At 43.5% G+C, this 12,945-nt stretch overlaps 1 protein-coding gene across 6 annotated transcripts in view; it reads left to right on the plus strand.

Moving 5' to 3' along the window:
* LOC133381294 (zinc finger protein 850-like) overlaps positions 1-8,765 on the plus strand; it is a 29,143-nt gene extending 20,378 nt beyond the window's left edge. For all 6 annotated transcript variants that reach the window (XM_061620236.1, XM_061620237.1, XM_061620235.1 and 3 more), the window contains one exon: positions 1,900-8,765. In XM_061620236.1, coding sequence (XP_061476220.1) covers positions 2,593-4,869 — 2,277 coding nt within the window. In that variant the 5' untranslated portion in view covers positions 1,900-2,592 and the 3' untranslated portion in view covers positions 4,870-8,765. The remainder of the gene's footprint in view (positions 1-1,899) is intronic.
* Positions 8,766-12,945: the final 4,180 nt, after the last annotated feature.

A 12,945-nucleotide genomic window follows, 5' to 3' on the forward strand; every position in this document is an offset into this window, starting at 1 on the left:
TCCCCCAACGCTACTCGTTGATATCTGTTGGAGAGATAGGAACGGAACCACCGTAAAACAGTGCCTCCCATTCCCAATGCCTCCAAGCGATTTAAGGGTGGCTGGGAGCACCAAATGCAATAAAGGCCCAAAGTAAAAAAAAGAAAGATGCAAACATCAACCTGAATACAATTAAATGGCAAAGCAGATAAAAGCTAATCTATGGATTTAGGGACATAGGAAACTGACTTATACCAAAACAGAGTTTTGGGCCATCTAGCTCAGTACTGCCTACTCTGACTGGCAGTGGCTCTCCAGAGTTTCAGGCAGGAGACAGTCCCAGCCCTACTTGGAGATGCTGCCAGGAATTGAACCTGGGACCTTCTGCATGCAAAGCAGATGCTCTCCACTGAGCTGTGCCCCTTCCCCAAGACTCCAACAGAGGGGATGAAAACATGCCTTATACAGAAAAGTCAGGCCACCTGGGCACCTGCTAAATAATAATAAAGTCTTTGCATCGTGGCAGAAGAGTAAGAACATAAGAAGAGCCTGCTGGATCAGGCCAGTGGCCCATCTAGTCCAGCATCCTGTTCTCACAGTGCCCAACCAGGTGCCTGGGGGAAGCCCGCAAGCAGGACCCGAGTGCAAGAACACTCTCCCCTCCTGAGGCTTCCGGCAACTGGTTTTCAGAGGCATGCTGCCTCTGACTAGGGTGGCAGAGCACAGCCGTCATGGCTAGTAGCCATTGATAGCCCTGTCCTCCATGAATTTGTCTAATCTTCTTTTAAAGCCATCCAAGCTGGTGGCCATTACTGCGTCTGGTGGGAGCAAATTCCATAGTTTAACTATGCGCTGAGTAAAGAAGTACTTCCTTTTGTCTGTCCTGAATCTTCCAACATTCAGCTTCTAGAAGTGAAGTGACCAGGGGCTGACTGACTAGTCTCTCATAAGACTAGAACCTAGGCTATGCAATGAAGCTGAATGTTGGAATATTCAGGAGAGAAAAATGAAAATACTTCACGCAACATGACTGGAATTTCCTCCCAGAAGAGGTGGTGATGGTCACCAACTTGGATGGCTTTAAATGCAGATTAAACTGGTATATTCTTTGCCACAGCATTTTCCTTATGGGAAGGATTAGACTAATTCATGAAAGGTAAGGCTATTAATGGCTACTAGCAACAATGACTATGTTAGCCCTCCACTGTTGGAGGCAGTATGCCTCTGACGATCAGTCACTGGGAATCAAATAAGGAGAGCAGGTTTGCACTCAGATCCCTTTTGTGGGCTTCCCATTGGGGCACCCGGTTAGCCATTGTGAAAACCGGATGCTGGACTAGATGGATCTTTGGCCTGGTCCAGCTTCAGGGCTCTTCTTACGTTCTCATCTTCTCTAGTCCCCTTTACACTGACATCCAGCTCCTCCACGCTTCCCGGAGCAGAGTGTTGAAAGTAATGAAGCAAGCCTTAAGTGGCCATGATCTTGTGGCAGCCAAAGCTGTGAAGGATCCATGCACATTGCAATAAACCGGCAATAGCTGAGACTAAATATGTGTGATCCATCAGTCAGGCTCTTAAGTTCTCTTTGGCAGTTCTCATTGAATTTGAACTATTATTGCACTATATTACTATACATTATGTTAACTTTTTCCTTCAAATGTATTTTTATATTATATATGTTATGAGATGATTAACAAATATGAAAGATAAATAAATACCTGCCTTTAATAGACTAGATTCACAGGTTGCAGGTGAAATGTCACTGAGTGTTAACTGGTGAGGTATTCCCCTTACAGTACAAAAGCTCTGCAGTGTTAGTGGAGTGAGAAAAAAAGGAAAACTGAATAAAGCGAAGCCGGTAATTGGTCCCTGATACAATCCTTCGTTTCTGATCTGGATTCCTAATTTTTTCCTTCCCAGGCAGTGAATGGGCAGGAGAAGAATGACTGAGAGCCATCTGCAGCATCATTGGAAACAAGTATAACATGGTGAAATGAATGTTTGGAAATTAAAGGGATTTAAAAGGCACAAGGGAAATCAGTCCAAGATTCAGAGGAAGAAATCCTCTACTCCTTAGGGTGTTGACATCCGTGAATGCCTGACCTCAAGGAAAACAGAAGGGAAAAGAGTCCAGTGTGAGGGGGGGGAAATCAAAGATAAATTAAATTGACTCTGCAGAATTCACACAAGGGAAAAACCACGTAAATGAATGGAGTGTAAGAGGAGCCTGCGTCACAGTCATAGCCTAATTGAGCATAAAGGAGTCCACATGAGGGGAATTAATACGCATCAGTTAAATGCATGAAGTGTGCAAAGAGCTTCAGTCATAGCAAAAGCTATATTTAACATCAGAGAATCCACAAAGGAGTGAAACTGTTTTAATGTGTTGAGTAGGGAAAGATCTTTTGTGACAGCAGAAAACTTATTTTGCCTCAAAAAAACTTATACAGGGAAGAAGCCATGTAACCTTATGGAATGTGTAAAGAGCTTCAGTCATAGCAGACTTTATGACTAATAACCAGTACAGGGGTCTAGCCATTTAAATGTGTGCAGTGTGGAAAGCGTTTCACTCATAGCTATAGCTTTACTGCATATCCAAGAACCCACACAAGGATGGAAACATATATTTGTATGGAGTGTGGAAAGAGCTTCAGTCATAGAAATAACTTTACTTCACATCAAAGAACCCATACAGGGGTGAAGCCATATAAATATGTGGAGTGTGGAAAGACCTTCAGTCAAAGCAAAAACCTTACCTTACATCAAAGAATTCATACAGGGGTGAAACCACATAAATGTGTGGAGTGTGGAAAGAGCTTCCGTTCTAGTGAACACCTTAAGGTACATGAAAGAGCCCATACAAGGGTGAAGCCATATAAATGTGTGGAGTGTGGAAGAACCTTCAGTCAAAGCAGAAACTTTAATTTACATCAAAGAATCCATTCCGTGGTGAAACCACATAAATGTGTGGAGTGTGGAAAGAGCTTCCATTCTAGTACACAACTGGCTTCACATCAAAAAACCCACACAGGGGTGAAGCCATATGAATGTGTGGAGTGTGGCAAGAGCTTTAGTCAAGGTGGAATGCTTAATATACATCTAAAAACCCACAAAATGGTGAAGCCATATGAATGTGTGCAATGTGGAAAGGGCTTCAGTCAATATGGACAACTTTTTCACCATAAAAGAACCCACACAGGACTGAAGCTATTTAAATGTATGGAGTGTGAAAAGAGTTTCACTCATAGGTATGTCCTTCTTATGCATCAAACAACCCACACAGGGATGAAGGCATATAAATGTATGGAGTGTGGAAAGAGCTTTAGTCAGAGTAGTGATCTTACTTTACATCGTAGAGTCCATACAGGGGTGAAACCACATAAATGTGTGGAGTGTGGAAAGAGCTTCAGTCAAAGGGGAAGCCTTACTTTACATCAAAGAACCCACACAGGGGTGAAGCCATATGAATGTGTGGAGTGTGGAAAGGGTTTCAGTCGTAGAGGTAACCTTACTGTACATCAAAGAATCCACACAGGGGTGAAGCCATATGAATGTATGGAGTGTGGAAAGAACTTTAGTGACAGGAGTACCCTTGTTTCACATAAAAGAACCCATACAGGGGAGAAACCATTTAAATGTATGGAATGTGGAAAGAGCTTCAGTCACAGGGGAAGCCTTACTCTACATCTAAGAACCCATACAGGGGAGAAACCATTTAAATGTATTGAGTGTGGAAAGACCTTCAGTCGAAGAGGAGACATTGCTAAACATCAAAAAACCCACACAGGGGTGAAGCCATATGAATGTGTAGAGTGTGAAAAGAGTTTCAGTCGTAGAGAACACCTTACTTTACATCAAAGAACCCACACAGGGGTGAAGCCATATGAATGTGTGGAGTGTGGAAAGGGTTTCAGTCGTAGAGGCAGCCTTACTGTACATCAAAGAATCCACACAGGGGTGAAGCCATATGGATGTATGGAGTGTGGAAAGAACTTTAGTGACAAGGGTAGGCTTACTACACATCAAAGGACCCATACAGGGGAGAAGCCATTTAAATGTATGGAATGTGGAAAGAGTTTCACTCAGAGGGGAAGCCTTACTTTACATCTAAGAACCCATACAGGGGAGAAACAATTTAAATGTGTTGACTGTGGAAAGACCTTCAGTCAAAGAGGAGATCTTGCTAGACATCAAAGAACCCACACGGGGGTGAAGCCATATGGATGTGTGGAGTGTGGAAAGAACTTTAGTGATAGGAGTACCCTTGCTTCACATAAAAGAACCCATACAGGGGAGAAACCATTTAAATGTATGGAGTGTGGAAAGAGCTTCAGTCACAGGGGAAGCCTAACTTTACATCTAAGAACCCATACAGGGGAGAAACCATTTAAATGTATCGAGTGTGGAAAGACCTTCAGTCGAAGAGGAGACATTGCTAAACATCAAAAAACCCACACAGGGGTGAAGCCATATGAATGTGTAGAGTATGAAAAGAGTTTCAGTCGTAGAGAACACCTTACTTCACATCAAAAAACGCACACAGGAGTGAAACAATTTAAATATGTGGAGTGTGGAAAGAGCTTCACTTGTAGTGGCTCCTTTACTACACATCAAAGAATCCACACAGGGGTGAAGCCATATGAATGTGTGGAGTGTGGAAAGAACTTTAGTGACAGGAGTAGCCTTACTGCACATCAAAGAACCCACACAGGGGTGAAACCATTTAAATGTGTTGAGTGTGGAAAGTCCTTCTGTCAAAGGGGAGACCTTGCCAGACATCAAAAAACCCACACAGGGGTGATACCATATGAATGTGTGGAGTGTGGAAAGAGTTTCCGTTCTAGTTCACACCTTTCTTTACAGAACCCACACAGGAGTGAAGCCATATAAATATGTTTGGAGTGGGGAAAGAGCTTCACTCAAAGTGGAAACCTTACTTCACATCAAAGAACCCACAATGATAAAGCCATTTAAATGTGTGGAGTGTGGAAAGAGCTTTGAGTATAGAGGAAAGCTTGCATCACATCAAAGAACCCACATGCAGGAAAAACTGTTTAAATGAATGTGTGGCACACACCCATTTTCAAACTGCCAAGACTGTTTTCCAGTCTTCCAACATCAGGACCACATCTGGCAGAGACTCCACCCTGCACAGTTCCTCCCTGTGGAGAGTTTCTGGCATAGCATACATTTTACTTCACATTTGAGAAGCTGCAAAGGGATAGAGTTGGGATTGCCAACCTGGCACTCAGAGATACTGTGACACCTGGAAAGACCTTCACTGATGGCCCCAGCCAAGGGCCCAGACTCTGAGCTTTCATATTAAAAAAACATGCAAGTCTCTGTCCCTCCTAGAAAGTTATGAAGCAAAATGTGCAGGTACCCTTCTACAACATTTCTGCAAAATGAACCAGTCTGCCTGCTCCCACCTGTCAATGTTTTTACTCAATAAATGAACACAGAGCTGTGATTCATAAGTGAGTAGTTTGGACACCAGGCAATAGGAATCCCTGTGGTCCTAAAGAGCGCCTGTTGTCCTTCTTTAGTGCACTTTTCCTGCTTCTTATTTTCTAGCACTTGAAATCTCTGTAGTTTGCAGTTCCTTTTTTCCTAGTGACCAGGATGCATCTTTTTAGTGGTATGCTCGTCTGACATCGTGTACTGCCTAGAACAGGGGTCACCAACATTTTTGGACCAGTGGGAACATTTTTCTGTGAGTGCTATGGGAGCATGTTAAAGAGCCCCCTCCCCAGCTGGCAAATACAACCTGTGAAACCTTTGCCAAATGCCTTAGACGTTGCTCCTGCTAGTAGAGCTGATGTCTAGGTGTTTATTAAGAATTTACTGTACGGTTTACTGACAGTGTATAGTTTATTTTTGTTGTTACGTGCCTTCAAGTCGATTACGACTTATGGCGACCCTATGAATCAGTGACCTCCAATACCATCTGTACACTTTACTTACATTTAGAGAAAGGTATACGTGTCTGCTTCAGATGTAAGTCTCTTTGTGCTTAATGCGCTTACGCCCAGGTCGGTGGGTGCAAGATGGCAGCCCAGGCTTTGGTTTAGGCTTTGTGTTTGGGAAAACAGGGTTCTTGTCCTTTTAACAGCTGTATCTCCACAATCAGGACCACCAGGACATAGCTGACCTTCCAAGGTAAACATGAGGTCTTGCATTGGGGTGGGGGTGAGGGGAGGAGCAGCAATTTCTCTAATTTTGTGTTATGCCACAACCCCATGGCAGCCATTTTGTGACATGCACCCTCAGCACTCTATCAAAATTCAAAATGTGTCCCCTGGTCCAAAAAGGTTGACAACTCCTGGTCTAAAGTGTGAAAAGAGCATGTGTTTGAAAAAGTATTACATTACATCACGAGTGGGGATTTTCCTTTAATATTCTTTGATATTTAGCCCAACAGAGGTCTGTCTATTTGACCAACAAGGCTGTTCCTCAGAAAAACAGTCATCTGCCCCACACCTGATATGTGACCTCAGGTGTTGGACAGGTAACAGTGTGGCTAGAAAGTAACAATCTAGACCAGCCTTTCCCAACTAGTGGGCCACCAGATGTTGTTGGACCACAATTCCCATCTTTCGTGACCATTGGCAACGCTGGCTGAGGCTGATGGGAGTTGTGGTCCAACAACATCTGGAGGCACACTGGTTGGGAAAGGCTGATCTAGAGCTTAAACTGACTTCCAGTTGTTCTTTTACTGGAGCATGGCACACTCCCAGCACCCATCAGCCCCTGGGCAGTGGGAGCATGTCTGCTTCAGTAGCAGGAAGTGGTTTGCATTGAAACTGAAGGTAAGAAAGAGGGAAAAAGCTACATTAAAGGGAGCAGTCAAGGGCATGAAAAGGGCTTGCAGAAATTACCGAAGAAGTAGGTGCCACCCTAGCTTCATCCATATTTCACACAAGCAGTATTTTATTTCCTTATGTGCTCTTGATTTTAATTTATGTCTTCTCTGGGACATATACCAAGAGAAGAAACTATTGCTTTTAGGTATCATTCTTCTTGTTTGTAATTTTACATTGCTGAAGGGTTTTCTGCATGGAGTTCTCCACATACTTTTTGTACAGCTCTGATTTAATCTTTTTATTTGTTTTGGGAGATTTTTAAATTCTCCATGTTCAGAACAGAGTAATTTTTTCTCCTTGAGCTTTGGCCTATGGGTGGGTTTTGTTCCACCTGTGTCTATTGCCATAGGGAACCTTTGTGTGTGAACCTGCCACTCACGTGTCCCTTTAAACATGCCTCATAGCGAGGAGGGGGATCTTATGTTAGAGATGAATGAAGCATGTCCTAGAACAAGGCCTGAAAAGAGAAAATAGAGAGAGCTAAAATCATTGCATATGTTGTAACGTTAATTATCATCCTAACACATTCATACCTCTGAACTAAAGAGGTAAAAAGCCCTTACTTCTATGAGAAATAACGGGGCAGAAATGACCTAACTAGGCCAAGGGAGTTGGGCAGTGAAGTCCAGCTCTCTGATGTGAAGGAGCTCTGACCAAAAGCATGAAGGAATCTCTGTGCGTCAAGGTTTGCTCAAGGACACAGACTCCCCTTCTAGATTTGTGTTGTGTTTCTTGAGAGCGTAGAAGCACGTTGGAGCTCAGATCTCCATCTTGTGTTCCAAACCGCATTCTGAAATATAGTTTCCTTTTCACAGAATTCATATGAAAGGAGAGGTGAGAATGGGATGATTTTGTGCTGGGAGAGCACATTTGCTGGCACTCTGAAAAACAACACTCTAGCACTCTGTTAAACAAAGGGATTTTCTGCCAGGCTTAAGCGAAATGTGCCCTTGGGGAATGTTTTTACATTTTTAGTGTGTTATGTTTTATTGTATATATTGGTATACACCTGTATGAATGAATGATGTATTGTATGAATTGCTCCGCTTGCAGAAGAACATTCAGGAGCATACCCTAAGGCTCCCAATCTTTTATTTTCAGCTGTGAGCTTACATAGGTGTCCTTAGGGGAGAACAGCCTCATGGGCCAGATAATGACCCTTGTTGGCCGAATGTGGCCCACGGGTCAGAATTTTCCTATGCCTCCTGTACTAGGACAGCTGGGAATATAGTATGCATTAACCAGAGGGCTGGTAGAGTTTAGGTAGAATTTAGCAATGGAAGCTGTAATTAATTGTAATTATGTAACCAGGGGTCATTAACATTTTTGGCCCAGCAGGCACGTTTGGAATTGTGAGAAAGTGCTGGGGTGCCAATGACAAAAATGTCTGCTGTTAAGGAATGGCACGGCATAAAATGGCTGTCATTTCTCAAAGAGCTGAGGATCAGGGAGAGATGGGCCATAAAAAGGTGTAGGCATATCCCATCATCAGTGGGAAGAAGGCCCTTCTCCTGTACTCAGAATGAATGGGAGGGTGCATGTCCAATCCTGGCATCCAGTGAAATGTGGACATGCCTGAGGAGGCTTCTTCAGTGTAGAAGGTGAGCCAGTGCAAATGGGGAGCTGGAAGAGCAAACAATCTTGCATGTATTGGGTTTCTGAGGGGCTATATATTCAGATATTTCATGTGTGCCATATGAGGTGTTGTTTAACACACTGGCACCTGCGAGCACCACATTGGCAACCCGTCATAGGCATTTTACCTGATGTTTTAATACCGTGTTTCCCATGTAACTTTACTGTTGCCTGCATACACTGTTTCCATATATTTTACCTTCCCCAAGATTCATCTATCCATCATGTGCTTTTGATTTTCCTTTGATATTCTTTGTAGATGATGTTTTAATCTTTAATAAAATTAAATTCATGGTCTAATGAAGCTGTTTAAATAATATTTCCTAACTGATTCCAGCCTTTCTTCATATCTGGTCACAATCCTCTTGCCCACTGGGGCACATTAAGAACCTCAGTTTCACATATAAGTTCATGGATAGCGAAAAGGGCTTCAGCAACACAGTCCACGAGTGGGAGAAACCACATAAATGGAGGCTTAAAAAAACAGAAGCCTTGCTGTACAGGAAAGAATGCTTACAGTGTGAAATGATCATCAGTCAACACAAACCTTACTTCATGCCACAAAGACATACAAGAGAGAAACGATCATTTCACATAATTCTGTATGAAACAGAATAGATGGGTGGTTCTCTACACCAGATGGATGGGTTACGGCCTGCTCTGGATGGGGTTACAGTCCCTCTGAAGGAGCAGGTACGTAGCTTGGGGGCCCTTCTGGATCCATTACTGTCGCTTGAGGTTCAAGTGGTCTCAGTGGCGTGGAGTGCCTTCCACATCTTCGACTGGTGGCTCAGCTTCGCCCATATCTGGACAGGTATAGCCTAACAACTGTTGTCTATGGTCTGGCAAGCTCTAGGTTTGACTACTGCAATGTATTATTCATGGGGCTTGTATGCCTCCTTCCTGGGCATTCAGGTTTCCGAGGTACCGGAGAGATGAAGAAGGCAGACTTAGCAGGTTTACTTAAAAGGAGAAAGTTTATTGGGTAACTTTCAGCCCTCAGGCACACCCAACGTGGAACTGACTGCACGTCTTGCACAGAGCGTGACCAGTTCTGAACCCCGAACTGGGCACCAGAGAACCCTTTTATAGGATACATGTTTACAGCACAGTAATAAGCAACTAATTACTACATAGGATTAAGTCATCACTTTCCCAACATAGCCCTTCAGTGATGGGGCTCTTTCCCAGGATCATACAGTATAACAACAGCTGATAAGCAAAGCCTCTAATTGCCTGGCGGGGCATTAACTGCTCCAAGGTCTACACTATCTGGTTAAAGAGGCACCTTCCCAGCATCACACAGACACTATTGGCAGAGCATCAGACTGGAATGTCTATTAGGAACCCCAGATTAGGCCCCCAGGTGGCTCTGAGCGTGCTTTGACCCATCTCCCTGCTTGCTTAGACACTGAATGCTAAACTAGAGAGAACTAAGGCTGGGGGGGAATACAAGCCCCCCCTTGCCTACAGGCAGCTATTTTGCTGATATAGCTGCTGAGCTTGCCCACGGGCTGGTACAGGGCTGCTGTTGAAGTGACAGGGAATTTTAGGGTCCAGTGGACTGGGAGTCCTGAAGAAATTGAAGACACAGGCTTGCAGTAAAAATGTAGGCCTTTATTTAGTAAGTGTAGGCACTGTCAGTCTCCCATGATGTTTGGTGGAGCTCTGCATCACATGACGCTGCTGCCTAGATCTTTATACCCCCCAGGACAAAGAAATTAGCAGAGCTTGGAAAAGTTACTTTTTTGAACTACAACTCCCATCAGCCCAAACCAGTGGCCATGCTGGGTGGGGGTGATGGGAGTTGTAGTTTAAAAAGTAACTTTTCCAAGGTCTGGAAATTAGCATAGACCAATCAAGGGGTTTCACATAAGCATTACATTATCTTCTAGCCAACATTATCTGCTTACATTATCTTCTAGCCAACCAGGTAATATCCATCAATTATCATTCTATCTCCATGTTTTGATCCTTCTCAGGCCTTTGAAAGTACAGAGATGTTCTGTATTAGGCCTGTTCCCCTTATCCATTGAGCCAGACTCAACGTCAGTACCATGCATGCTAGTTACCATGGAAACACTTGCGTAGCAAACAGAGATGACATTGTTAAGGAGCATTTTTTCTTTTCTTTTTTAAGCTGGCCTGTTATAATATTACAAGCCTTTATAGTGTTATAAAAGAATATATTTTGCTTAGTCCTTTATATATAACAATTCCCCCTCAGTAGACAGTTTGGAAAGTGCTAGTGCAGAATATGGTGGCCAGATTGCTGAGCGAGATAGGTCAATTCACATATATAACACCAATTTTGGCACTGCTACACTGGCTACTGATTACTTTCCAGAATCAGTCAAAGGGCTGGTTTTGCCCTAGAAAGCCATATGCTGAACCCCAGTATCTTAAGGACGGCCTCTCTCTCTATGAACCGACCTGGCCCTGCGTTCGTCATTTGAGTCCCTTCTTCATGTGCCCCCTCCACGGGAGGTTTGGATGGTGGTGTGATGTCCCTGTATATATATAATACTGTAAATATGGTAAGTGTGGGTTTATTAGAGTAAATGAGGTAAGTGGACTCAGTGAGAGGGGGGAGTACATGGGTTGGAATGCTGATGAGTGTTGTATTATGATTGGCTGAGCGCTTGAGTGTCTGAAGGTAGAAATGAGAGGATGATGGTTGTTCAGGGGTTGGTTGGTTCTGTGGGTTGGTTTTGTTGGGTGGATTGGATTAGGCGGGTAGTGAGGCAGGTTACTGAGGACTAGAAACATAAACAGTAACGCAACTTATGAAACCACACGCTTGTTGACTATACCTTTAAGTAATCTTGTTATTCCCTGTGTATATAAATAAATATTTCTTGGTTTACCAGAACACCTGATCCTTGGCTGGGTTTACACAGACCAGAAGGGTGGGCAGGGCATATACCAAGGTTGGGAAATAGTATCAATGGTGGCAGCAGTGAAGAGATAGTGTAACATCATCAGGTATCCACAGCAACCCACGGCTGTATTCTTTATAGGCACAATGATACAGGGGGGTTGTGGCCTGCAAGTGCACCCAGACACAAAGTAGCAATAAGCCAGGAGGAGACTAAGGCACAGTCTCAAGGCAATATTGTCTACAGGGAGTGTCTGGTGGTGCTGCCTAGCAGTGGGATCTTGAGAGATCTTTGCTAGAGCCAGTGAGATAACTGTTTTGAGAGCAGGACCCTGAGGTGGGACCGTGACATGGCAGTGACCACAGGAGGGGTCCTGACAGGTGGCAGCAGGAGAACAGGCCTTTTCAGTAGTGGCCCCTCGGCTGTGGAATGTTATCCTCGGCGGCACGCCTGGCACCTTCTTCATCCATCTTTAGGAGCCAGGGAAATAACTTCCTTTTCACTCAGACCTTTGGTATGCTTAGTCTTATTTGGGTTTTTAAATTTTTGTATATTGTATATTTTTAAAATTCATTTTATAGTGTGTGGTTTTAAAATGTGTGGTAAGTTGCTTAGGAGAGCCAGTGTGGTGTAGTGGTTAAGGTGTTGGACTATAACCTGGGAGACCAGTTTTCGAATCCCTACACTGCCATAAAGCTCACTGGGTGACCTTGGGCCAGTCACTGCCTCTCAGCCTCAGAGGAAGGCAATGATAAAACTACCTCTGAATACTGCTTACCATGAAAACCCTATTCATAGGGTCACCATAAGTCAGGATCGACTTGAAGGCAGTCCATTTCCATTTTCAAGTTGCTTAGAGACCAGTAGGTATGAGGCAACTAACAAAATGAATAAATAAATAAGTTTAAATACATGGAGATCTTAGTAAACATCACTGAACTAACAAGGCCAACCAGAGGAAGGAAATATCCAGAACAGGCCCACCTTCCGTGGATCACTTTTGACAGGTGGGTGGGGTCAGCTGATCACCAGGTTCAGGTGGCATCCACCCAAGAGTTCTTAAAGAACTCAGATGTAAAATTGCTGATCTTCTACCAAAGATATGTAACATGTCGCTAAGATCAGCCTCTGTACCTGAGGACTGGAAAGTGTTCAGTTTAACACCAGTTTAAAAATGTTTAAGTGTAAATGCATTAATTATCACTCCCTCCAGCACAACTCCCATTTTATTCCTGTGGTCATGGTTGTGCTGCCATTTAGATGAAATTTAAAAAATGCAAAACTGCATATGCTCAGAAGTATTCCTCTTTTTAGCAGTATTTTTAGCAAACTGGATTCTGTTTGTTTTGTTACTCTAAGGTATCAGGAATGCAGAAGCAGTTGTAAAGCATGGAAGGTTGTAAAGCATGATAGAACTCTATAAAATTAAGCCTGGTGTGGAGAAAGTGGATAGAAGATTGTCTCAGAATGCTAGAACTCAGTCGGGACAGAATGCTAGAACTCAGTTGGAAGGTTCAGGACAGACCAAAGAAAGCAACCCCATGGCAGCCATTTTGTGATATGCACCCTCAGCACTCTATCAAAATTCA

This window comes from Rhineura floridana, chromosome 3 (assembly GCF_030035675.1).
Source record: "Rhineura floridana isolate rRhiFlo1 chromosome 3, rRhiFlo1.hap2, whole genome shotgun sequence".
NCBI classification, from domain to species: domain Eukaryota; kingdom Metazoa; phylum Chordata; class Lepidosauria; order Squamata; family Rhineuridae; genus Rhineura; species Rhineura floridana.